Source organism: Microtus oregoni, unplaced genomic scaffold (assembly GCF_018167655.1).
Source record: "Microtus oregoni isolate MIOR12 unplaced genomic scaffold, Mior012 000016F_ref0000370, whole genome shotgun sequence".
In the NCBI taxonomy this organism is placed as follows: domain Eukaryota; kingdom Metazoa; phylum Chordata; class Mammalia; order Rodentia; family Cricetidae; genus Microtus; species Microtus oregoni.
In genome coordinates this window covers 22,846,542-22,873,613 of record NW_024543075.1, presented here as the reverse complement: position 1 = coordinate 22,873,613, position 27,072 = coordinate 22,846,542, and the positions used below count along the sequence as shown (strand labels likewise).

The window sequence follows — 27,072 nt, the reverse complement described above, 5'->3', positions numbered from 1 at the left end:
GTTCCAAAAATTAGATAGATAGACAGACAGGCAGGCAGGCAGGCAGGCAGATAGACAGATACTAAAACTTGCTTAATACAATCCCAGGATTTTCAGTAGGGGAGATGAGTGGTCTAAAATCAGATACTAGTAATAATTACCATTATGATGTGTTAATTATCTCAAGGGTGTTATCAAAAAGAAATACTGCTTTTAGAGGAAATAAGATAAGGAGGAACTGGAGAGGAAACGAGATAAGGAGGAACTGGAGTTATCTACTGCTGCAATGCTGTAAGAACTGTAATATAGTGCAAACACTTAGGAATATACTCTGACAGCTTTGTAAAAAGTTAACTAACTGATCATTTACTTGGCAATCCCACACCTAGACATCTCAGGAAAAATGTAGGTTCATGTAGGATTATGTACACTGTTTACATAGCAGGTTAATTTGTAATCATTATGGTCTGCAAACACCCAAATAGTCATCAAGCAACGGCACACATACATACTGTGTGGTGCATGCACGCTAAAGACTACCTGGCACTCTGTATGCTAAACTAAAACATTAGTTAAAACTACGGGGGTAGACAGTGCCATTTGACTTACAGAATAAAAGGTAAATAATAAACCAGTGGCCAGTGGGGATGGAGGAAGGGAGGAACGGAAGAGAGGGATGACAAAGGACAGGAGATTTCACTCTCTTGACCATGACAGCAGCCATAGTAATGAATCCATTGTGCTTATAACAATAGCCGCAGCCTTAGATCACAGCTAGTGACTACCTGCAGGGCCTCCTGGTCAGGCAGGGCCTGGCCTGGCCTGCGGTACATGCTCAGCATCTCCCGCAACACCTTCACGTGGCTCCGCACTTCCTCCACCGCGCTGACTCGCTTGGAAACCTTCTCAGATTTTTCTTGTTCCTTTGAGGGAAACAAAAAGGACAGAAGGAAGAGAAGTCACCTGGGTAACTCCTAAACACCAGAAAGGCAAAGGCACTGCATGCTAGGACTTCAGGAAGTCATGGACACAAAGTGAGTGAGGGCTGCTGCATAGAATTCCTGCAGATGACACCCAGTCTGGGGACCGGATTCTGTTCCACGGTCCATGTATTCTCAGTTCTGGAGAAAGACTGCTGAACCTAACTCCGTCAACACCAACATTTGTCACAAGGACAGAAATTCCCAAACGCTTTGTGCCATGGACAAAAGAAGCTGGGAAACTTGGCAAGGGGTCACGATGCTCGTCACCATCCTGCTGGTCCCATTCAGGACGAGGAGAAGATCTCTTCTCCAAGCCAGCTTTTCCTCACATCCTTACACATAGACATAACCCATCAGCCCAGTCTTCTACAGAGCCAACTGCAAAAATGCTTACCTCCTTGACCAAGTTCTTGATCAGCCGGTTTGCAGCCTGAAGATCCTCAGGATGGTTGCTCTTGAGAAGTCTTGTCAGAAGCTGAAGAGCAAACAGGAGCAGGTGAAGCTGTGATTCTCCCCAGCCAAGCGGGAGCACAGCAACAGAAGAATTAGCAGGACTATGGCCCCCACACAGTATGCATTATCCTATCAAGCCATACAGTGACACTGGAATGTGGGTACTGGGACTGCCGAGAAAGACTACTGGGTTTCACACTGTGTGGAAGATGGGAGGACTATAGCCCCTAAAGGACATCTGGGGATAATATTTGTAATCATCATGGTCTGAAATCACCCAAATATTCATTGGTCAATGACTTGCACACATTGTGGTACATCCGTGAAACAGACTACCCATCACTTTATATGCTAAAACTAAAGTTAAAACCAAACTAAGGGAGTCGACAGTATCTTTCTACTTATAGAACAAAAGGCAAATAGTAAAGCCCTGGCTTGTGGGAATGGGGGAAGGGAAGGAAGAGGAGGGAGACATTTTCAAATGCCACAACTGAAAGACAGTATTACTTGCACATAGTGGATAGAAGCCAGGGAAGTTGAGATTGTTTGGAGTACAAGAAGGCTTCAGAACAGAGAATTATCAACTCAAAAGACCGGAGTGGGGCTAGGAGTGCACCTTATAGAGCGCTTGTCTAGCATACACACAGTCCTGGGTTCCATAGCCCAGCGGCATAAGAAAAATATAAACAAATAAATGTTCGGAGTACTGAGAGTGACCTGGGTCACATGCCTGAAGCTGAGATAGACTTCCGCCAAAGTCTTGTTTCCCACTTAACTCCACGCTGAGCAAGACAACTGGCACCCAGCACCCAGAGTCCCTCAGTGTAAGCTGGACAGGGTGATGGTGTCCTAGTTATGGTTCCTATTGCTGTGATGAGACACCATGGCCGAAGAAACATGGGGAGGAAAGGGTTTACTCAGCTTATGTTTCAACATCACAATTCATCATCAAATGCAGTCAGGACAGGAACTTAAACAGGGTAGGGACCTGGAGGCAGGAGCTGATGCAGAGGCCATGGAGGATGCAGCTTACTGGCTTGTTCAATGCTTTTTTCTAGGACCCAGGACCACCAGTCCAGGGATGGCACCACCCACAATGGGCTGGACCCTCTCCCATCAATCACCAATTAAGAAAATGCTCTATAAGTTCACATACAGCCTAATCTTACGGAGGCATTTTCTTCCTCCACCTCAGATGACTTTAACGTGTATAAAGTTGATATAAAACTATCCCACAGATGGCTAATCTCTGCCAGCTTTACTGTATTGGAAGCCACCTAGGAAACATGCCTTGGGAGAGTCTTTGATGATGTTAGCTGAGTTTAACTGAGAAGAGGAGGACACCCACCTGGGTGCAGCTAGTACCAGGCCAAGGGCTAGAGTCTCAGGCAGAATACAAAGGGAAAAAGGAGAATTCCATATGGGAACCAGCGTTTATCTCTCTCCGTTTCCTGAGTGCACACACGTGACCAGCTGCCTCACACGCCTGCTGCTATGCCATCCCCTCTGGAATGGACTGCACCTCCAAACCGTGAGCCAAAAGCCACCTTCTTCCTTAAGGTGTTTCTGCTGGGTACTTAGTCACAGCAACGAGAAGCGTAACTAACATTTCCACCTACAGAAAGAAGGTTCCATCTCTCTTGGTAGCTGTACCGCCATCTCTCCCTAGGTCCTCCCACACTCTGCAACACTAGGCACCAGCAGGGGAGAAACCACAGATGAATGCAGTCTACCATGCCCACTCAGCCAACACCAACCAAAAACAGCACTTAGGAGTCAAAGAAAGGAAGCTGGGCGGAGCAGCACACTTGTAACCAGCAACTCAGAATACAAGGCACGGCAAGGATGGGGAGCCTAAGGTCAGCCCCAGCTATATGAGATCTTGTCTCAAGGGAAAAAAAAAAGCTGGGACTAGTGGAGATCAAGAATTCAAAGACAGGGCTGGAGAGATGGCTCAGTGGTTGGGAGTATTGCCTGCTCTTCCAAAGGTCCTGAGTTCAGTTCCCGGCAACCACATGGTGGCTCACAGCCATCTGTAATGAGGTCTGGTGCCCTCTTCTGGCCTGCAGACATACACACAGACAGAATATTGTATACATAATAAATAAATATTTAAAAAAAAAAAAAAGAATTCAAAGACAAAATAAAAAAAAAAAGAAAGAAAGAAAGTCTGTTACAGTTCTGCTGTAAATCCTTCTGGATCTGGACTTTTCTCAGCTGGAAAAAAAAAAGAATTCAAAGACAGTTTAGACTACAGAGATCCTATTTCCAATAAAAAAAAAAAAAAAAAAGAGCCGGGCGGTGGTGGTGCACGCCTTTAATCCCAGCACTTGGGAGGCAGAGGCAGGCGGATCTCTGTGAGTTCAAGACCATCCTAGTCTACAAGAGCTAGTTCCAGGACAGGCTCCAAAACCACAGAGAAACCCTGTCTCGAAAAACCAAAAAAAAAAAAAAAAAAAAAAAGAGTGGATAAGGGAGCTGGAGAGATGGCTCAGTGGTTAATGCATTTACACGCAAAATAAAAATCTTAAAAAAAAAGTAACACCCAGGCTTAGTGGCCTAAGTCTTTAATCCTAGCAGCAGGGAAGACAGGCTGATCTCTGTGAGTTCAAGGTCATTCTGATCTACGTAGTGAATTCCAGAACAGCCAGAGATACAGAGTGAGACCCTGTCCCAAAACACTATGAAAGGTTAGCTGAGAGGGAACACAAGCATGGAGCCTCCAAACCCTCCCAACCAAAAGGCATGGACTGACCAATGTCGAGCTGGAGAGTTGTCTCAGCAGTTAAGAGCACTGAATCCTTGCATAGGATTCAGCTTGGATTCTGAGCAGCCACATGGTAGCTAGAAACTGTAATTCCAGTCCCAGTCTTCTGTGCCTTGTGGGCACCAAGAATATACATGGTGCACAGACATACATGCAGGCAAAACATTCATGCACATAAAATAATAACATTTAAAGAAAACTTAACTAAGATGAGTGCTATGCTCGTGTAAAAGCCTCTCTAGTTCTTGGCTTAACATCTGTCTTAGTTTGGGTTTCTACTGCTATGAAGACACACTGTAACCACGGCAACTCTTTATCAGGAAAACACTTAATAGGGGCCGGCTTACATCTTCAGGGGTTTGGTCCATTATCATCACAGTGGGACATGGCGGCACTCAAGCGGACTGGTGGTGGAGAGGTAGCTGAGAGCTCTACATCTCACAGACATAGGAAGCAGTCCGTCTCAATGGGCATATATGAGACCTCAGAGCCTTCCCACAGTGACACACTTCCTCCAACAAGGCCACACTTCCTAATATGCCACTCTCTGTGGGACCATTTTCTTTTAAACCATCATAGCATTAACTACCTGCCTTCCATCTGATGTATGAGGACTACCAAACCAAAAGTTTCCAGGGAATGGATAATGGGTTGGGTCAGGCTTATGGGAACCAAAAGATCCATGCCAACTTGTACCCCTTTCCCATCTGCTACTCCTCCCCACCCCCAATTCCACACGTTACTGAAACAGAGCCATCAGCCCCAGACTCTCCCACCCCAACAGGAATCCTTATACAGATGAAGGATGGCGCATGGTGTGGCATTTATCATGTGGCCCGCCCATAGGACTATCCAGACTTCCTGCTACCTCATGTGTGAAAGAACGGAAGCCATTATTCTGCCCGACACACTCTCAGAGGACGGTCAGGCTCCACATAAGTCCAGGGTCAGGGAGGGAATTTTACCTTTGACTTTTCCTCATCGGCATCAAAGATGGAGCTCTTTGGCCAGGGAGAAGGTGGGGGTAAGATTTTATCCATCGGTAGTTTAGGATCTTGCTTTATTATTCCTAAAATGTGAAATTCATGAGTTAAGATGCTGACATTGGGGTACAAAACTACAAGTCCCTAATTCCTAACAACTCTACACCCTACTAAGCAGCAGGTTAGGCATGAGCAGCACTGGAGCTCCCTGAAGATAGGCCCTGCCCATCAGTAGCTTTGGTCCATCCCCCATTTTCCTGGTGACGCTCTGTTGTGATTTTTTTGTTTTGTTTTGTTTTGTTTCTGAGACATGGTTTCTCTGGCTGTCCTGGAACTCATCTGTAGATGAGGCTGCCCTCACATGCAGAGATCCACCTGCCTCTGCCTCCCCAGTGTTGGGATGAAAGGCGTGCACCACCACTACCCAGGCTTTTTTTTTCCTCCTAAATAACCTTTATTAGGCAGGGATACATGCAATCCACAGCACACATGTGGAGACCAGAAGACAATTTGTGGGAGTCAGTTCTCTCTTTCCACCATATGGGTTCCAGGAGTTGAACTCAGGCCATCAACCTTGGCAACAAGTGCACTTATCCATCTCACCAGCCCAACACCTTAATCTGGAGGAAAAACAACCAAACCAAACCGCCACTGTGGCCCTCCTTAGAATGTGAAATGCCAGGTGAAAGCGAGGGAGGTAGAGATAGCAAGGCTTTGCTGGAGTTTGTTAAAAAGGAAGCTATCTCCTCCAGGTAAACAAGGCTATTTTATATATCTGCTTTCCTTTAATTCTTTTAATCCACCACATAAATTTTGGTCAAAAGAATAGAATCTGAGTCGCATTAATGGCCCTGGTGGAGTTTTGACATTTGAAACTGTCCAAAACATTGTTAGATCACAAAGACATTCTATTGTTCCCTCCTTTAAGCATTAATCCTGGACTAGGATGGCTCACTGGTTAAGAGCAATGGCTGCTCTCCCAGAGGACCCGGGTTCAGTTCCTAGCACCCACATGGCAGCTCACAACTGTCTGTAACCCCAGTTCCAGGAAACCTGACACCCATGGCAAAACACCAATTTACATAAAATAAAAATAGATAAAAAAAATTAATCCAAATGGATAACTGTTATCACCTGGATAGGAAACTACCTCTCAAAAAAGTTATAATTTCAAGAAACATGATACACCTGATGGCCTGTTAAAACAATGGGAAGAACACAATTCTCTTCATGAGCTTTGTCCTGACATACCCCAGAGAATCATCCTCCATGCAGATCCTCATTGCTAAGCTTGCATACTTTCTCCTAAGTTCTAACTTGTTTGGTTTTTATTTATTTTGTGTTTGTGTAGTGTATGTGAATGTTCATGTGTGTGTGGGCACATTTGTATGCATTGTGCAGAATCGTGAAGCTGATGTCAGCTCACTCAAGGAGTCTAGCTAGACTGCTTGCCTAGGAATTTCTGTCACTTTGTCTGAGTGCTGGGTTTACAGGTAGTCACCATGCCTATCCGACTTCTTTGTGAGTTTTGGAGATTTGAACTCTGGTCCTTAGACTTGCACAGCACGTTCTTTATCCACTAAGCTATCTTCACTAAGCTATCTTCATAGCCCTGAATTCTAACTTTTTGTTTTGCTTTGTTTTTCAAAACAAGGTTTCTCTGTGTAGCCCTGGCTGGCCTGGAACTCACTCTGTAGACCAGGCTGACCTTGAAGTCTCAAGAGATCAGCCTACCTCTGCCTCTTGAGTGCTAGGATTAAAGGCATGTGCGGCCACTGCCCTGCCTGAGTTTTAACTTTAAAAGCCTTTGTGTACACTCTCAAAAATCAAAGAGAGATATGTATTGTGATCAATTGTGTTTCAGCAATCTCTCTGTTTTTAAATTTTTTTAAAGATCTATTTTTACTTTATGTGCACCAGTGTTCTGTCCGCATGTATGTCTATGTGAGGGCATTGGATCCTCTGGAACTGGAGTTACAGTTATGAGCTGCCGTGTATGTGCTGGGAATTGAACCAGGGTCCTCCAAAGAGCAGCCAGTGCTCTTAACCACTGAGCCATCTCTCCAGTCCTTTTGAAAACATGTAGCATATTCTGGCCTTGATCTTCTGTCTCTATCTCCTTCAGCAAATCCTATTAGAGTGTGCCATCACAATTGGCCCTTGTTCTCTTCAGATATGGTCTGTACAAAATCGAGTACTCTGGCAGCCAGCAATTCTCCTATCATTCCCCTCTGCGGGACTGTGCACACATCATACCCATTTTGTACCTGGGCACCGGGAATTCAAACTTACATCTTCATGCTTGTACACAAGCAGTTACCCCGTAAGCCACCTTTCAGACATCATCCTAAGGCCGTCACCCCTCTCCACGGCTGCAGGGCCTGCCTGCTGCTTCCTCAATTTATAACTCAGAATATACAGCTTTCTGTCTTCCTTTCTTCATGCCCCTCCTCCCCGCTGCAGATGCCGAGATTCATAGCTTGCTCACAACCCGTTTGTCTTTTTCTCTCAAATTCCATTAAAACGTCTTCGGTTTCCTTTTGAGTCTATTTTATCTACAAGACTAAGAACTCGTAAAAGGGACCCTGCTTCCCCAGTAACAATTTCACTAAACATTACCAGCCCTCAACAAACTCTCAGACATAGCTTACTGGTAGGGAGCTTGCCTAGCTTATGCAAGTACCACCTAAGTAAAAATACCCAGCTAAAATAAAACACTTCTTCAGATAGAAACAAAACCACAACACACAGCACATACACAGGATCTGATTAAGGCTTTATATCACCTCAGGAATTCAAGAACTGCACAAAATCAGGCCAGACCCTGGTCCTAAGGCATGGACTCTTTGGTAATATGCAGTTCCATGACTCCCCAGGGCTCAGAGATGACTGCAAGACCTCTGACGCAGCTCCCAAAAGGCTGAGTGCATGCAGCAGGGGAAAACAGTAAGTGATGAGCTCAGCCTTCTTCCAGAGAGCCTGACATGAAAGGAATCCCAGAACCAGACAGAGCATGCAAAGATATAATTCCCATAACAACAGCAATCCCAAGATACTCGATAACTTGCAATTTAACAACTGTTCTTAAAGCTACAAGTTGGGATCATGGGCCAACAACAGCCAACAACCACTTAACCCAAAATCTAAGGAAAGATGGTGCTGAGGAGGAGCAATGGGAGGCAGACCAGTAAACACAGCTCAGCTACTGTGCATCATCCCAGTCCTGAAAAGCCGAGGCAGGAGAATCAGGAGTTAAAGGCCAGCCTGAGCTATGTATGCATGATCCTTTTACATTTATTTTTTAATTTACTTATTGGGAGGAGAGTGCAAAAGTGAAAGTCAGAAAACAACTTGGGAAAAATCGGTTCTCTCCTGGGCCATGTGTGCTCCAGAGATCGCAAGTACCTTTACCTGCTGAGCCACACTGCCAGCTCCAACCTGAGCAATAAAGGGAATCTTAGATAGCACAGTCCTGGGCTCCTATGCATGAAATCCTGAATTTAATCCCCAGTACTGTATTAAAAAAAGCAAAAGAAGTCGGGCAGTGGGGATGCATGCCTTTAATCCCAGCACTCAGGAGGCAGAGGCAGGCAGATCTCCGTGTGTTCGAGGCCAGCCTGGTCTACAGAGCTAGTTCCAGAACAGCTAGGGCCATCAAAGAGAGAAACCCTGTCTTGAAAAACAAACAAAACAGGCATAGTGGCAGCACGTGACAGAAGGCAGGAGGAGGAGGAGGAGTAAGGTCTCCCTCATACACAGTGAGCTTCAGAACAGTCGAAGTATGGAGACCCTGTACCCGGAAACAAAGCACTACAGTGAAGACAGGTGACGTGAACGCTGAGGTCAAACCTTGCTTCTTCAGCATCTGATAGGCATCTCGGATCTTGATGTCTTCTGGAAACCAGACCGTCCAGCTGAAGAGGATTTCAATTACTCTTCCTTTAACCTTCTCTGTGGCCCAGGCCCCTAGGTACTGAAGTAAACAGCAGAGTTAGAGAGCTGGAAGGGACTCGGGTTAAGTGGCCAGCATTTCCCCCCAAAGAGATGCTTGCAAGTACAGATGTGAGCTGGATTGGAAAGGAGACACACTCGGAGGACAAGCTCCCTGGCACCAGACCCCAAAGCCTCTCCTGGATTCAAAACAATCCAGGCCCCACCATTAATACCAAAGCTCATCACGGATCTGAGCACATTGCTATACTCCCAATAGCTGGGAAACCAAGGCAGGAGAATTGTCACAAGTTTGAAGCCAGCCTGAAGTACACGGTAAAATCCTGTCTTAAAAAAATAGGCCGGGTGGTGGTGGCGCATGCCTTTAATCCCAGCACTCGGGAGGCAGAAGCAAGAGGATCTCTGTGAGTTCGAGACCAGCCTGGTCTACAAGAGCTAGTTCCAGGATGGGCTCCAAAGTTACAAAGAGACCCTGTCTCGAAAAACAAAAAACAATAATAATAACAACAACAACCCACAACAATAAAAACCTCAAAAACAAAGTATACAGGCCTTTTCACACATGAAGCTCTCCCCATGGGTTATTCTTATTTATATTATACAGTGCTTTCCTGTGTTCTGTGGGAGTGCTAATGAACTTTGGAACCTGGAAGGAAGGAGTCCTGAAAACTCCCAACTGGCATAGTGCAATGTTTAGTACCCCAAAGACACCCGAAGCTTGTGATTGGCTCTTGAGACAGATGGTATAGGTAGGACTCAGCCCTTTATATGAAGGATGTGGGGAGTGTTTAAAACCAGACAGAGGCCAGGAGTGGAGGTTTATGCCTTTAATCCCAGCACTTTGAGTTTGAGGCTATCCTGGTCAAGGACAGCCAGAGCTATAGGGGAGACCCTGTCTCAAAACAAAAGACCAGACAGGGTCAGAACTCAACTAAACTGTAAGATGCACACCAGGTGTGAGAGAGCCGTGGCTGGCTCTTGTTGTGACATATTTGTACACTGTGAAGGTGTATTGTTGTGATTGATGTAGCAAGAAGCCGAATGACCAACAGCTAGACAGGAGAGATAGGTGGTATTTCTGGACAAAGAGAGATCTTTAGGAAAAAGAAAGACAGAGTCACCAGTCAGACACGGAAAAGCAGGATAGGCAGTACAGAGTAAAGGTAAAAGCCACATAAAAGAATGTAGACTAAAAAGATATGGGTTAATTTAAGTTATAAGAACTAGTTAGGAACAAGCCTCAGGTAAGGCCATGCTTCATAATTACTAACAAGTCTCCATGTTGTTATTTGTGAGCTGGTGGCCCAAAGGAAACTTGGTCTACAGGTGCCATACAAGAAAGAACTCATATGCCAACGACATGAGTGACATAGCTTAATACAAGGGCTAGGAACAGAGGAGCAGGGGACAAGGCAAGAGCAAGTCAAACAGTCACACCCACTATCACTCCGTCATCTCTACCAGGAGACCTGGGCCTCATGCTAGTCTCTCACCTCCTGTAGGCCACACAGCTCACAAATGGGTGACGCTGTCTTGGGGGTTTTGTCTGTTAGTTTGTGTTTTTGTTTGTTTGGTTGGTTTAGTTGGTTTCGTTGGTTTTTGAAGACAGGGTTTCTCTGTGTAGCCCTGACTGTCCTGGAACTCACGATGTATACCAGGCTAGCCTCGAACTCACAGAGATCCACCTACCTGTCTCCTGAGTGCTGGAATTAAAGGCATGCACCACCACTGCCTGGTTAGGTGATGCCATTTTCAAGGAAAAGCAGAAATGCTAACTCTGGAGGGACAGAGGTCAGCTATGAGCCTGACTGCCCTTCCAGATGTTGGCTAGGAGACAGCTTTAGCACGAATAGTCTTTGCTCCCAACACACAGGCAGGTTCTATGGAAGAATTGGCCTGCTCTCATCTGCAGGGTGACAAAGACGGAAAGCGGGATACAGGGGCAACACAGTGAACATGCCAAGTCCAGGCACTTACCTTTGGGGACAATACTTTGATCAACTCATTCAGGAAGCGGAACTTGGCCACCTCGTTGTGGAACTTCTCCCCACAGTGGTTCATGCACATCTCCAGAACCTGCAGACAGGGTCCCCGGAAGGGAAAGTCAAAACTGGAGGCTTATCTCGAAGCATTACGGGCTCAACCCAAGGCTAACAAACCTCAGCTGCTGATGGGTAGAACCAGAGCTAACTTTCCCTCAAGCCTTTCTCAAAACCCATGGCCTTTAGGAGAAGGCAAGCATCTTCTGATCAAGCAAACTACGCTGGGCTGAGGCTGTGGTTCAGCTGGCAGCCTTTGATAACACCCCTGAAGCTCTCAGTCCCAGCGCCAGCAGCACAGCTGGGTGTGCATACCTGTAATCCCAGAGCTGGGAAAATAGGCGGAGGGTACATTTTTGAAATTCATCCTTAGCTACATTGCTGACTTCAAAGTCAGTTTGGGCTACATGAGTTCCTGTACCAAAAAAACAACAAACAGCCTGGTCTACAAAGCAAGTCCCAGGACAGCCAGAGCTACACAGAGAAACCCTATGGGGGGAGGGGGTAATGATGGGGCTGGAGAGAAGGCGCAGCAGTTAAGAACAGTAGTTGCAGGGTGGAAAGATGGCTCAGCAGTTAAGAGCATTGGCTGCTCCTCTGGAGAACCCAGATTCAATTCCCAGCACCCACATAGCAGCTCACAACTGCCTGTAATTCCAGTTCCAGGGGACCCATGGCCCCAGGAATGCACGTGGTGCACATATCTGTGCATGCAGGCAAAATATACATTTGCATAAAATAATACAAATAAATCTTTAAAAGAAAAAGAAAGAAAGAAAGAAAGAACACTAACTGCCCTTCCAAAGGACCTGAGTTCAATTCCAAGCTCAATTCCCAGTACCTATGGTGCTGAATACTGTCTGTAACTTAGGTTCTAGGAGATCTGATACCCTCTTCTGGCCTCCCCAGGCACCAGGCACACGTGTGACACATGTGATGTACAAACATGCATGATGCAGACAAAATACCAATACACATAAAATAAGTATTTTAAAAAGCCAAAACCAAACAGTGGTCACTTGTGACACACACCTTTAACCCCAGCAGAAGCAGCTGAATCTCTAGCCAGGAGGGGCTACACAGGAGATTCTGTCTTAAAACAATGTCCTCTGCCTAGACGAGCCACGTAGGTGTGCAGAAGAAGCTCAGCAGGGTGTTAAGATGACTCTGTGGGCAAGTGAAACTGGCCTAGGGTCTCCCCTGCTCAGGTAGAAACCCGGCTCACAGTGTCTAAGAACTGCTTGCTCCACTTACCCTTGGCAACCAAAGGCAAGCTGGGACTGTATTCCTGAGCCCAGACTAGTTTTTGCTTTTTCTTTCATTTCTTTTTAGAGACAGGTCTCTATTGCGTATCCGTAACTGTTCTGAAACTTGATATGTAGACCAGGTTAGCCTTAAACTCAAAGATCTACCTGCCTCTGTCTCCCAAAGGCTGGGATTAAAGGCATAAACCACCATGCCCCACCCACAATGATTTAATAACAAATGAGTCTCTGTTTGTATCAGAGACAAAGCCTCAGGTCACAGCCCTGGGCTACCTAGAACTCTCTATCTAGCCCAGACTAGTTTCCCTTTCCACGTCTCCAGAAGACTGGAATTACAGGTCTGTACCACCACAATTTTCCCCCAGGCTGCTCTCTAGCTAGGATTCTCCTGCCCTAACCTCCCGAGTGCTGGAATTACACAGCCAGTCTCTGACTTTCTTTTACAGATAACAACCCTGTATTTTCAATTCTAGAAATAAGAAATACTTCATTTAAAGGGGGAAGGCTGGAGAGATGGCTCAGTGGTTAAGACCTCTTGCTGAGGAGCCAGGTTCAATTCCCAGCACCCACACGAGGGTTTACAACTTCAGGTCCAGGGGAACATGTATGATCTTGTGCCTCCATGGGCACCCAGGCACGGATATAGTGCATATGCTTATATGTAGGCAAAACACTCCTACACATAAAGGTAAACCCTCTTTTTTAAGTGTTTCCATCAATATCTACATATTCAGAGAATTCTTATTAAAATCTGGACTTGAGGTTTCTTTTGGGAACATGAAAATTCCAATAACACTGCCCAAATTTGGGCACAGCAACCATGAGCGAGACCTGCACAGCAGCTGCCCCGTACACAGGACAGAACACACCAACTCCATCTTTCATCTATGTTCACTCTGTTGGTTGCCAGCCCTGACCCAATCTGGGGAGGCAAATGAAAGTGAACCCCTCCTTTCCTTTTCCCAAAGTGGGCTCAGTGTTGTCTTAGTAAGCATCTGGGAATTCCCCTAGCCTGTTGTCAATGCCTGGAAAGGAGAACCAGTCTGGTGACCTCAGTGCTTTTTCTAGAGTTGTGATAGGAATGTGTGGGCTGAGTGGCCAGCCAACTCACCGTCAGGGCGTAAAGGGCTTCCTTCTCTTGTGGAGATTGGATCTTGTGGGCCAGCAGCCAGGGCGCATGTGTCGGCCTGAAGAAAAATCAAAACAGACCTGGACTCTGGGTGGGGTAGACCACCTGAGCAACCTAGCAGTACCCACTCACTTCAAGCAGCCCCCCTTTCAGAACGGGGTCCCCCTGGCAGGGCTTAGGCACGAACTTGTGAGACAATGGCTCCCCCACCCTAGATACGTGTGTAATACTGGAGTCAGCATGTGCTTGGCCACCCCAGAACAGCCAGCCAGGCAGCCAGGGGTCAGAGCTACTCAGTGAACACTAGAGCAGGAGGAGGACAAGCCCTGGGCTACTCCAGTCAGCTGACTATGCGGCCCTATGCAGGTCAACATCTGCGTAAACTACTCCTTCCCAGTTCCTCTGCAGGGGAATAACTTCAAAGAATCTCGAAGGGAGACTGTGATTCAGTGGTAGAGTGTCTGCTTAGCATGCAGAAAGCCCCGAGTCCAATGCTCATCACTGCAAATAAAAAATAAAGCTTTGCCATTCCTTCTCCTACATAAAACAGGGTTTTCAAATCATACTAGAAAGATGCCAGGAGACGGCTCAGCAGTTAGAAGCACTTGGGGTGCATGCAGAGGGCCTGGGTTCAGTTCCCAGCACCCACATGGCAGCCCACAACCATTTCTAGAACTCCAGTCCAGGGAATCTGATCTCTTCGCCCCAGGTATGCATGCGCTGCATTTACATACATTCAGGCAAAACACACATACATTTAAATAAATCTTCCTTAATTTTTTTGTTTGTTTTGTTTTGTTTTGAGATGGGGTTTTTCTGTGTAACAATGCTGGCTATCCTGGTACTCTCTTTGTAGACCAGGCTGGCCTTGAACTCACAGAGATTTGCCTGTCTCTGCCTCTTGAGTGCTGGGACTAAATAAAGGCATGCGCCACCACTACTCAGCGTTCTTCAATTTTTTAATCATAACTAATTCATCAGTATGTTTCCCATCATTGGGAAACCTAATCCAAAGTGTATTTTATAACATAACACAATTAAAAAAAAAAAATCTTGGCCGGGCGATGGTGGCGCATGCCTTTAATCCCAGCACTCGGGAGGCAGAGACAGACGGATCTCTGTGAGTTCGAGACCAGCCTGGTCTACAGAGCTAGTTCCGGGACAGGCACCAAAGCTACAGAGAAACCCTGTCTCGAAAAACCAAAATAAATAAATAAATAAATAAATAAGTCTTAGTTAAAAAAGTAGCCAGTCATGGTATGGTGAACCTTTAATCCCAGTATTCTGGAGACAGAGACAGGCAGAGCTCTGTGAGTTCAAAGCCAGCATGGTTTACACATAGAACTAACTCTAGGGCAGCCAGGGATTCATAGTGAGACCCTGACTCAAAAAAACAAAACAAAACAAACAAACAAAAAAACAACAACAAAAAAAAACAGCCGCAAAACAAATTGATTTAAAAAAAACTACCAATTATTAGATTGTGGAAGAAAAAAAGAATGAAAGCATCCCCAGCTGCAGGCCCTGGAGCCAAGGGTCTGAGCTCTGTCTCATGCTCCCAAAGTCGAGAACATCTCTGCAGGAACTTACCCATTGGGGTCGGTGTTCACCTGCTCACAGAAATTCTGGATAGCTGACCAATCCTGCTCCACCGCGCTTGGGTCTGTGGCTTTGTCTGTTAAGAAATCAACAATCAAGTTAAAGAAAGCATAACAAAAGAAATCTGTACCTTCTGCAGAGGCTGCGATGTCACAGCTCTACAGTCAGACCAGTGGGCAGGTAGCTGAGAGGGGCAGGGCCGATCGATGTCTGTGTTGTCCACCGCAGGCAGTGCCTGCCAAAAATGCCGTGCGCTTTCTGAAGCTATGCTGGATGCATGACTGAGAAAAGTAATTAGTAAACGAGCGGCTATTTCTAGGGCCAAAGTTGGTCTGTGTGGGCCTCCTTCACGCCAGTGTCAGCGGCCCCCATCCTGGCTGAGGTGGCGCCTGGGAGCTGTCAGCTTCTTAGCCCATAAAAGAGAGGCCGTAGCCTGCCACAAGGAAGCTTTTCCTACAACATTCTCGAGGCTCTGGATTGTCCACCCTTGTCCTGGCCGAGAAGATCTATTCTCGGGGGGTGAAGTTTGATGTTATGATTTCTCTCCCCCAGCGGTCTTTTCCTCCTCTCAGACACCTACCCTCTCTTTAAGACTCCCCAGGAGACCAATGAGATGGGTCCATGGGTAAAGGCGCTTGTCACCAAGCTCAGTGACTTGAGTTGACCCCACACGGTGGAAGGAAAGAACGGACTCCAAAAAGTTATTCTCTGGGGCTGGAGAGATGGCTCAGAGGTTAAGAGCACTGTCTGCTCTTCCGGAGGTCCTGAGTTCAATTCCCAGCAACCACATGTTGGCTCCAAAACCATCTGTAAAGAGATCTGGTGCCCTCCTCTGGCGTGTGGAGGCAGAAAGTTGTATACATAATAAATAAATTAAAAAAAAAAAGTTATTCTCTGACTTTCACTTTTGCACTGTAATGAAACACGCACACACACATACATACACACACATACACACACGTGTGTGTGAGGGGGTACGTGCACGCACCCTAAAATATAATTTAGAAAAATTTTAAAGACTTACCAGAATTCCTTCTGCTAGAAAAAAGTCCCCTCCCCATGCCGCTCCAGGACCACGTCTCCTCTGTCCTGATCACCCAGGACTCCATCCTCAACCTAAGCCTAAACTGCTTCTCACTACAGTCATATCCCTGTCCCATGGAGGTCACGTGAGAATCAAAGGACTGTATCCTAAACACAAAGCTCCCCCACCCCAACATCCGCACACACAGGGCCTTATCTTACAGACCCCTATCTGTCAATCAGATCACAATCCAAACACTACCCTTTCCTAATGGCTGCCTTGGGAGCTGGAGTGGAACTCAGGTGCATAGCACGTGCCGAGGATATGTGAAGCTCCAGGATCACAAAAGTAAAAAGATAAATAAGAAAAATTTAAAATTCCTTAATCTTTAACTCCCACCATACAAAACAGATGATGCCTCTCTCCCCAAAACTTTTTTTTTCACAGGGTTTCACTATTTTGCCTAGGCTGGTCCCCAACTCCAGGGTCTCAACTTCCCAATAGCAGGCGCAGACTGGTATTTTAACCCATTTCTCTCCAACCACCACTTGATGCTCTACCCTAAATAATCACAAGCATCAATTAATGTCCTCGAACTCTCTTATTCTGTTTCAATCATAAAATAAGGAATATAACTTTGTCTTTGGTTTTTTCAAGACAGGGTTTCTCTGCATAGACCCAGCTGCCCAGGAAATAGCTCTGTAGACCAGGCTGGCCTTGAACGCTGAGATCTGCCAGCTTCTGCCTCCCAAGTGCTGGGATTAAAGATGTGCTCGCTACCGTGCCCAGCTAGGAATATAGTGTTTTCAATTGTCATGTGATTTAGGGAAAGTGTGTCTAAAGTGCCAGCACAGAGGAAATAATCAATAATTATTTAATTCTAAGTACTCTCTGCCTTTTCCTATAAAAATCATACATATGCCTTATTGTACCTACAGGGATTAAAACCCTTGAAGCCAGATGCCACATTTCTCCTATAGTGCTTAGCACAAGGCTTTCCAAAGAGGTACAAAATACAGATATTCCCTGACTAAGCATGAAGTAACTTCCCATAAAGATTACCCCAATAGGTCAGGCGGTAGTGGCTCACACCTTTAATCCCAGCACCCAGGAGGCAAAGGCAGGCGGATCTCTATAAATTCGGGGCCAGCCTGGTCCACAGAGCAAGTTCCAGGACAACCAGTGTTGCACAGAGAAACCCTATCTCAAAAAACAAAACAAACCAAAAGATTACCCCAATAAACCTTAAAACAAAACAAAAGATTACCTTCCAAAGTCTGTTGATAGTTGGTGAGATGGCTCAGCTGGCCAAGCAACTGCCACCAAACCTGACAACCTCAGTTTGAGCCCTGGGGCCCACACAGTGAAGAGATAATTGACTTCAGCACACACTTGAACATAACAAAATAAGTAACATGTGGCTGGAGAGACAGATTGGGGTTTAGGGGTGTGTACTGCTCTTGCCGAGGACCTGAGTTCAGTTCCCAGCCTCCATGTTGGGTGGCTCATAACTATCTAAAATTCCAGTTTCACAGGGATCCAATGCCATCTTCTGGCTTCCTGGGGTACCTACACAGTAGCACATGGACACGTAATTTAAAAATTAACAAAATAAAATGTAACAACTGTTTTAATTGTAAACCTTGGGGCTGGAGTGATGGCTCAGTGGTTAAGAGCACGTAGTGAACTCAAGGACCCGGATTCAGTTCCCAGTACCCACGCTGGGCCACTCAGCCTGAAAGTCCAGCTCCAGGGGTCAGGCACCCTCTTTTGACTTCCTCGAACACCTGCACTAATGTGTACAAATACACATACATAAAATTAAAAGAAAATAAATCTGAAAAAAAAAAAAACCAAGTGGCCTAGTTAGTTATTCTAAGGACCATCTGGAGATCTTTATGCAAATTTTTTAGCAGTGATTCTCAGGCTTAGTGCCTGAATCACCTGAAAGTGATTCACCAAGTAAACTTCAGCTTCAAAACACAAGGTCAGGGTTGACACCTCAAAGAAATTTAGATCTGGAGACAAAGGAAAGGAGCAGCAGAGCCCAGCATGCAGAATCCAGCCTTGTTCATTCCCTTCTGCAGGATTCCTAGAGGAATCCCAGCACAGACAGGGTCCGCTGCACTAAAGGAAGTTAGAGAGCTCCCAAACCCTTAGCCACAGGAAGCAGCCAAAGGCTCCACTGGCATAAGATGTTTCTTCTTTATCTGCTACATTTGGGGCACTCAAGGGTTACTAAGGCCCCAAAGTCATGGCTGTCACCTTCATTTTTTCTCTAGCTGCCTGGTAAGCAGGACACCATGACAAAGTACTCAGAGGGCTGGCACTGATGTTATCACCTCACCCTTTACTGCTGAGGAGACTCAGTTCCAGGCACAGAGCGAGAAAACCACACAAGCAAAAGTTAGGTCCCAGGTCACCCTGGCTCCAAGTCCTCGTGGGATGGCTTGGATCCCTGACAAAGGCAGGGCCGGGCAGGAACGAGGGGATTTCTCACCGATACCTGCTCCGGCACCAGAACATGGCTGCCACAGATAATCACTTAAAGAAGGAATGAACGTGTCTGCTGCGCGGGGCTAGGATAGCAGGCTGGGCCATAGCTGCCGCCACACAGTGGCTATTTCAGTTCTGAAATGCCTCTGAACACCTAATCCCTGACTGCCCAAGCTATTTCGGAGGGCTCAGGCAGCCACAGAGAAAATGCCCCCCAGAGGACCCAGCAACTGGGATCCTGGCAACACAGCTGCTGAGATCTGTCTGACACAAACCTAAACCAAACACAGAAGGGGGACAGAAGGGAACAGCAAAACCATGACAGGACCCCTTCTTTGTTGTGTGACTGTCACAGTCCTCGGGGCCCTGAGAAGGGACGTGCAGGCTCCTCACTGAGGCTGTCCTTGGAAAGGAAAGGCCAAGCAATAACACTGTTGTCAGATATTAATAAGAAGTGTTCCTAAGATTGGCTACAAGCCTGCTCCTGCTCAGCGCTGGGTCAAAGGTATTACCCGTGGAGATCCTAGCTGTGAGTGAAATGGCTCCTAGAGTGACCATCTGAGGAGCCAAATGATCTCAGCCAGCTGCCAACCCATCACCAGGGTCATGACTCCGTCGCTAGGCGCAGAGTGTGCCTGAAAGAGGAGCCTGGAGGCTAGAAGCTGCCACCTCAAGGAACCCAACTAAACCTCCCAGCAGTGCCCACTGCCTAAGGAGTTCTTCCCCAGGGCAACAAACCTGGGCCCTACAGCCCATCAATCAATCATTCAATTCAGCCTTACAGGGAAACCTGCCAGGACCAGCAGGAATGCTGCAATCTGGACTCCAGGCTAGGAGAGCCGCTCGGCTCTGGATTCAGAAACAAGTCGACTGCAATCCAGAGCCCCAGGGGTGGAATTAAAGTAGAGCAGGAAGGAAGATAGGCGGTCGTTTAGGAGCAAGTCCAGGCGGAAGTAAGAACAAGGGGTCCACTTTGCACTTCATTTTTACAAGACCAGAGTTAAAATCCACAGTCAGAGACTGAGATGATCACGTGTCCTGAAAAACAGCATAGTACTGGCAACACTTGAGACCCCACTAGGAACCCGTTAACTGGATTACACTGTGCTCACAGAGGCGCTCAAAGCTTTCTATTAGGGGCAATGCTACATATACGCAGTCATATGGAATAATGATAAATGAACTAGCTAGCATGGTGTGGTAATCGGCAACTCCAGCTCTCAGGAGGCTGAGACAGGAGGACTGCCATAAGTTCAAGACCACCTTGAGTTAAATATCAGTCCAGCCCAGGCTACATAGCAAGACCCTGTTGAAAAAAGAAAAAAAGCAAAACAAAATAAAAAACAAACAAAAGAAAATCCCTGGGCAGGAGAGATGGTTCGATGTATAAAGGCCCTTGACACCAACCCTGGTCACCTGAGTTCCATCCCCAGATCCTGCATGGTGAAGAGAGAAAACTAAAGTGGACCTGTGTGTATATATATAAAATAAATAAATATTAAATAATTAATTTTTTGTTTTGTTTTTATTTTCAAGACAAGGTTTCTCTGTGTTACAGTACTGGCTGTCCTGGAACTCACTCTGTAGACCAGGCTGGCCTCAAACTCACAGAGATCCATCCACCTGCCTCTGCCTCTTGAGTGCTGGGATTAAAGACCACCGCCAGCTTTTTGTATTTTTTTAGAGCATAGTTTCAGAAGCAGCTGCTTCGTGTTCCTTTGGTGAACTATCCCTTCTCCAGTCTGAAGTTCAGCGGGGTCTCCTCTCCATCCTTTCGCGTCTGGTACTCTTCCTACTTCATCTTCTTGGTCACCCAGATTCCAAGATAGACACAAGCCAAGCCAAAAGGCCCACAAACAGAACCGTAACTTTTGAAAATCATGGTGAAATGACTCCTGACTCATTCCTGTCCCAAGTATAGCAGGGAGCAGAGAAATGAACAAATCCAAGAAAAGAAACAAAATCTCAGGGACAGCGTGGAGCTTTGGGGTTGGGGCCACACCTATTCGAAGACTTTCTTTCATTCCATAACCCAGTTTATTGGGTACTTTTGAAAGACCTGGATAAATCCAGAAACCCCCCCCCCCCAGCAGGAAAAAATAGAGCCAAAATTCTAAGCAGGGAGGGAAGAATCAGAAATCTAGGATTAGTCGGTTCAGTTTCAGGAACTAGCTGAAGATTAAAGTTAGATTGTAATCTTGAGAATAATCTTGAGAAACAGGGAGTTGCCCCCTTGTGATTATCATTGGTATTTTTGGAATTTTTTATGATGCCCTCCCTACCCCTTTGGATTTCTGGGCTGTGGTTTCTTCCCTTAAAACCCCTTCTCCCAGTTACTTGGAGTCGAACTCCTCCCCTGCGTGGGTTATGAGTCTCCGCCCCAGTGCACTGGTACCTGTCAATAAACCTCGGGTGATTGCAGCAAGGATGGTCTCTCATGAGTTACTGGGGGGGTCGTGTTATCCCGAGACTTGAGTGAGAGTCTCCCTACACCAGGGGTCTTTCACTTTATACACTATATTAAGGCACTATTTAAGAACTTTATAAAAATGTGAAGCCAGGTAGTGGTCTTTAATCCCCAACTCGGGAGGCAGAGGCAAGCAGCTCTCTGGGCTACAGATCCAGTTCCTGGACAGCCAGGACTACACAGTGAGAATCTGTCTCAGAAACAAAAGAAAACAAACTTCATGAAAATTTACTAACGTTTTTGATACTCCAGCAACCCTAAGGAGAAGATAAAGGGAAGATCCACCAATGGTTTTCTTTCCCCTCTTGTCAAGACAGGTGGGGCATCTTCCGCAACACCTGTCCTGACCGTACCTCGCCCTCCTCCAGCTCTTGTCTCTACATCATTCCACCGGTCCTCCATCCTCAGCACTCCTGCGTTAGACCGTAGCACTGTCTCCATGCGTACATGCTCTCTCTCTCCTCTGCAAATACTTGTGGAAGGCAGAGGTTAATGCTGCGGTATCTTCTCCATTGCCTTTCTACGTTTGTTCTTTATTTTCTGAGATAAGGTCTCTCTTTGAAACTGGAGCTCTCTGGTTTGCCTAGCCTGGCTGGGCAGCAAGACCCTGAGATCTGCCTGTCTCTGCCCTCTATGGCTACGTGCTGAGACGTGTGTTGTCATGCCTGACCTTCTATGTGGTTCCCGGGGATCTCAGCTCAGGTAGTGCCACTTGTGTACTAAGCACTAGCCCCGTCCCCAGCCCCTGCTGTTCACGTTTCTGATGAGCACTCAACATCCCAACTGAGAGGGGAAATGGAGGTGGGCAGACAGGCGGCCCCTGATCCAACCCTCCCCACGCTGAAAAATTGGACACATCTGGAGACACCTTGGGGTGTCCGGACTGGCAAGGTCAGGTGTGTAATTGGCATCTAATGGAGGTCAAGATGAACTTAAATGTTCAGTACTGCACAGGACAGTCTACCACACTCGGAATTTAGGCGCAAGATGTCAATCACAGAAGTTAACGGCCCGAAAAAAAAAAAAAGTTAACAGCCCGTCCCCAACACCGTGCAGGCCAGCTGTGCACCTTCACGTTGTGGTTTTCTCCTCGGACTTCTGAACTTCCGCACCTTCCTCAAGTCCACGGCTGTAACAAGGACTGGCGCACGAGTGACTAGTTTGCATGTGCAATCACCTTTATCTCCTTCCCCAGACCTCCCCAAGACAAGCTGTTCTTCCCCTCTACAGCCACACCCTGGCCCCACACTTCCCATTCAGGTTCCCAAGGGCTCCAACACCTTAAAGCCCCTCCACAGTGACCGAACATGGTCCTAGAAGCCAAGGGGAGCTACCAAAAGGAACACCACAGGAAGAGGGGCTCACGGGCCCTCTCCATTATTCTCAAATTCCCACTGGATGTCTCCTCCCCTTCCTTTCACAGCCAAGCACCATAAAAAGAAAACATTTACACACCCACCCTACAGATTATCCCACTGCCCTTCAACACGTTTCTTTTAAAGTAGTAGCCAACTTTTGAAGAAACTCAAGGAATTCCTCATAAAAAGGTTGATTCTAGCCCTCTCAGAAAAAGCAGAGGATCTAGGAACATTGTGATTCGCTGCTACCTGGCTAGCGCTGGAGAGGCGAGTCCTCAGACAGGCTTCCTGAAATATCCCCGCGTACATGTTTTCCTCCAACTCGAATCTAAGCCTGCCGTTCCCACCACTTCACAAACCTGTTCCCACCATGTTACTCAATGCGCTTTCAATAACCTTTTACCAGACTCAAAATTCCCCTCCCTCTAGTCTCCATTTTGAAGCAGCTATGGGCCACACCCCTCATTCTGAGGCTCTCTCCAGCCCAGCTTTCCAGGTTTGCTTCTGTGCCTTCAGGCTACTGGTCTTGTCTGCTTGGGAAATATGGAGGCTGCCCAAGCTCCAGCTCTGTTATTCACACACACACACACCAGCAGCCTGACTCTAAACCACATCTCCCGCTCTTACCCTCCCCCTCCCCGGAGCCCACTGAAGGCTCACAGAGCCTCTTCCTGACTACCTTGCAAACTTCACAATACATAATCCCTCCTCCTCACGGTAGGGCATCCATAATTACTTCTGACTCCTGAAACCAGAGATCCTTCCCATTCTTCATCTCCTGAGTCCATCCGGGTACCCTACAGGAAGGCTGTCTATGCTGTTGGCTAATCCATTCTGGGTTTTGTTTATTGGTGGGTTTTTTTGAGTCTTTTGTTGTTTATTTTGTTTTATTTCTTCCTAGAGAGGGCCTCACTATGTACTGCTGGCTGTCCTGGAACTCACTTTATAGACCAGGCTGGCCTCGAACTTACAGAGATCCACCTGCCTCTGCCTCCCAAGTGCTGGGATTAAAGGTGTGCACCACCACCGTCCGGCTCCAAGCTTTTTTTTTTAATCAAAGCAATGCACATGCATCTGTGTTTACATTAAACCCTTCTGGTAGGCTCAGCTGATCCCTATCCTCTTGATCCCCACTGTCAATCAGCCCTATTGCACCACCACCACCCTCAACCAATTCATCCTGTAGGACCGCATGTGGGGCCTTTCTTAGGCCAACTGGATCAGATTATCTCCAACAGCTTCTCCCATCCGTTAAAATATAAAATTCTGGGCCTGCAACAACTCTGAAGATAAAAATTCCTGCAATCAAGTCTTCTGACCTGAGTTCAAGTCCTAGGACCCACAAAAGAGTCTAAGGGAATAAACCGCTCCCCCTCCTCAGTTCCCTGACCTCCATAATCTGGGAACAGCATGCCCCACCCCAAATACACAAAATGTAATAAAAATATTTTTTTTAAAAATAATACCATTCCTTCTACAGCATACAAAGACATCCATGCTCTTCTTACTCCCATAAGCAAATTAGCCTGGGGTATCTTTTCTGTATTCCTTGCTCTTTAAGCTCTGCACTCCCAGCCAACAGGCCTGCTCGCTCCCAGAATGTTCTACATTCTCCTCCTGAGTTTTTGCAGTTTCCTGTCTGGAATATGGCCTCCTCCATTGTCCACACAAACACTGTATACAAGCTATGACCCAGGTAAACAAAACATCCCCTACTAGCTCCCCTCCTCCAGCTTCTGGTAACGAGGTACGGTTCTCGTACCCAATGAAAATGTCTTTGTAAGCACTGCCCCAGTGTTACCATCGCAGTGCACCCAGAACGCGGCGGAGCCCACACAAGGGGTGGATTCTTTATCCTTTCTGAACCTCAATTCCTCATATTAAGCGAGAACCATAAGAACCCCATCTCTAGGGACCACCATGAAGCTAGGACAAGAAACAATTAAGTCTGGCCAGAGTCATAAAGGCTGGTTTTACTCTTAAAGGCAGCACAAGAGCTCTTAGACTCAAGAATATGCAAAGAAGCTGCGCAGTCTGCACACTCGAGTCTGGGGTTAGTAAATGCTGATTCCTCCAGGGTCTGCGACCAGACTAACAATGGCTGAAACGCCTTCTGCACAGTGCTTGGCACAAGGGACCACTAGGCATTCGTGCTCCAGCTGTTAGGTGGAGCCGCTGGGCCTCTGAGCTGTGGGGTAGTCTGCGGTCCCCGGAATTCCCTGGACGCTCCTAGAGGCCCCTTCCACACCGAGGAGGACAACCAGGGCGGCGGGAAGCGGGATCACGTGCGGCGCGATGCTACTCACTGAGCCACAGCTCCAGCGCCGCCGCCGGCCCCGGGGCACCCTCCGCCGACTCGGTCCCCGCCGGGGCTCCAGTCCCCGCCGCCACTGCCGTCGCTGCCATCTGCCCAGCTCAGTGTTGCAGCCACAGACACGGCTGCCCAAAACCTGCAGCTGTAGCCGCCGCCGCCGCCTAGCCTTCTCTCCTGCTGCCGACGCGGCAGGCACAGAGAGGCACGTGACGGAGGCGGGACCCTACTGGACACGCCCATTTCTAGCCCCAGCCCCGCCCCATACCGCTCCTCCGCGCCTCCAATTCACGAGGTCTTTTTGTGCAAGACCATTTGAAAGGTCAAAAACCAAGCTAGCAAGGTACTGTTCCCCTCTTCGTTCAGACGTAGGTTCCCAGATAAGATACTCCTGGCTAATCTGAATTTCAGATAAAGAATGAGCCTTTCAGCATTTTTATTTTTTCCACATTTGTTTTATTTCAGCATTTTATACATTAGGGTCTTCCCAGAGCACCTTCCATTCTGGCTTCCACACTTTTATTTTTCTACATGACACATTATACCATAATTTATAAAACTCATATTTAAGAGAGAATAGTTTTCTCAAAAGCAGGTCGTGATTCTCATACCCTAAGAAGAGCACGTTAAATAGCTATAAACACACCTTTTTCTGATTGTTTTGGGTTAAGGGTTCCTGTAACCAGTTGGCTTGGACCACTACACTAGGACCCAGAACTCTTGATCTTCTTGCCACCATATTCCAAGCATGAGTAAAGCAAGTGCAGCCACCACAGCTTTGTTGTGGTTTAGGTTTTGTTTCTTTGTTTGTTTTTATTATGTATACAATATTCTCTCTGCTTGTATGCCTACAGTCAGGAGAGGGCACCAGATCTCATTACAGATGGTTGTGAGCCACCATGTGGTTGCTGGGAATTGAACTCAGGACCTCTGGAAGAACAGCCAGCGCTTTTAACCTCTGAGCCATCTCTCCAGTCCTTGTTTTTGTTTTTGAGAAAGGGTCTCTTACACTCAGTAGTCTGAGATGCTCTTGAACTATGTAGGCCAAGATATCCTAAAAACCCTGCAGTAATTCTGCCTCAGCCTCCCAAGAGCTGGAACGGCAGGTATGAACTGCCATGCCAACTTACACATAAATTATTTTATTTAACTCTTGAATTAAAGAAATCAAGAAGAAAGGGCTGGAGAGATGGCTCAGTGGTTAAGAGCATTGCCTGCTCTTCCAAAGGTCCTGAGTTCAATTCCCAGCAACCACATGGTAGCTCACAACCATCTGAAATGAGATTTGATGCCCTCTTCTGGCCTGCAGGCAGACACACAGAATATTGTATACATAATAAATAAATAAATAAATATTTAAAAAAAAAAAAAGAAATCAAGAAGAGGCCGGGCGATGGTGACGCACGCCTGTAATCCCAGCACTCGGGAGGCAGAGGCAGGCGGATCTCTGTGAGTTCAAGGCCAGCCTGGTCTACAAAGGGAGTTCCAGGACAGGCTCCAAAGCTACAGAGAAATCCTGTCTCAAAAAACCAAAAAAAAAAAAAAAAAGAAAAAAAAGAAATCAAGAAGATGTATTAATATGTCCACAAGAAAAGCCAAAGGGCAAATCTGTATAGAAAATGGACTGTTGAAACAAGCAAGCAAATAGGTACAATACTGGCTCCAGCCAGTGGAGAAAGCTGTCTGTCCAGTGAACAGGATTAATGTTCATGTCTAGAAGCCAGAATAATTTTGCAGTGCTGTCAATGATCTACTGCCGACAGCATTGTTAAGACTGGAAGGCAAGGAGACTGCGCAAGGTTCCCCTGAAGCACCAGTTCCTCCCTACTATCCCTCACCTGTCATTCCCCACACTCGATGCCACCCCCCACAACACACACTCATAAGGAAAGATTTTAATTTGTGCAGAGCTGTGTCTCCAGCACATGAAAAAGTACTTGGCATACCAGTGCCAATAAGTATCTGAACAGACACCTGAATAGTGGAAGTAGTAAGAGGAGACCTAGGACTTTAGGCATATCACAATCCCAAATACATGTTTTATGATTTTTAAAAAATGCTGGCGAGATCCCTGCAGCTGGTGGTGGAAAATGCTGGCGGGTCCCTGGCACAGGCAGGTCCACAGAGCAGCCAGTCCCGGGAGAGCCACCCAAGCGGGTCAGTGTGAGCAGGCAGCGAGCTCACAGATATCTATTTTTAATTTTTATGTGAATGGGTGTTTTGCTTGCATGCCCATCTATGCACCACATACATGACTTGTGCCCGAAG

The 27,072-nt window shown here is 46.8% G+C and overlaps 1 protein-coding gene across 1 annotated transcript in view; it reads right to left on the bottom strand.

The window, feature by feature from the left end:
- Positions 1-24,993, bottom strand: part of Gga2 (golgi associated, gamma adaptin ear containing, ARF binding protein 2) — a 37,947-nt gene extending 12,954 nt beyond the window's left edge. The window contains exons 1-8 of the mRNA XM_041666388.1: positions 24,800-24,993; positions 15,140-15,224; positions 13,532-13,607; positions 11,094-11,192; positions 9,015-9,138; positions 5,148-5,251; positions 1,357-1,437; positions 765-902 (exon numbers count right to left, since the gene is read on the bottom strand). Coding sequence (XP_041522322.1) covers positions 765-902; positions 1,357-1,437; positions 5,148-5,251; positions 9,015-9,138; positions 11,094-11,192; positions 13,532-13,607; positions 15,140-15,224; positions 24,800-24,899 — 807 coding nt within the window. The 5' untranslated portion in view covers positions 24,900-24,993. The remainder of the gene's footprint in view (positions 1-764; positions 903-1,356; positions 1,438-5,147; positions 5,252-9,014; positions 9,139-11,093; positions 11,193-13,531; positions 13,608-15,139; positions 15,225-24,799) is intronic.
- Between the last annotated feature and the right edge of the window lie 2,079 nt (positions 24,994-27,072).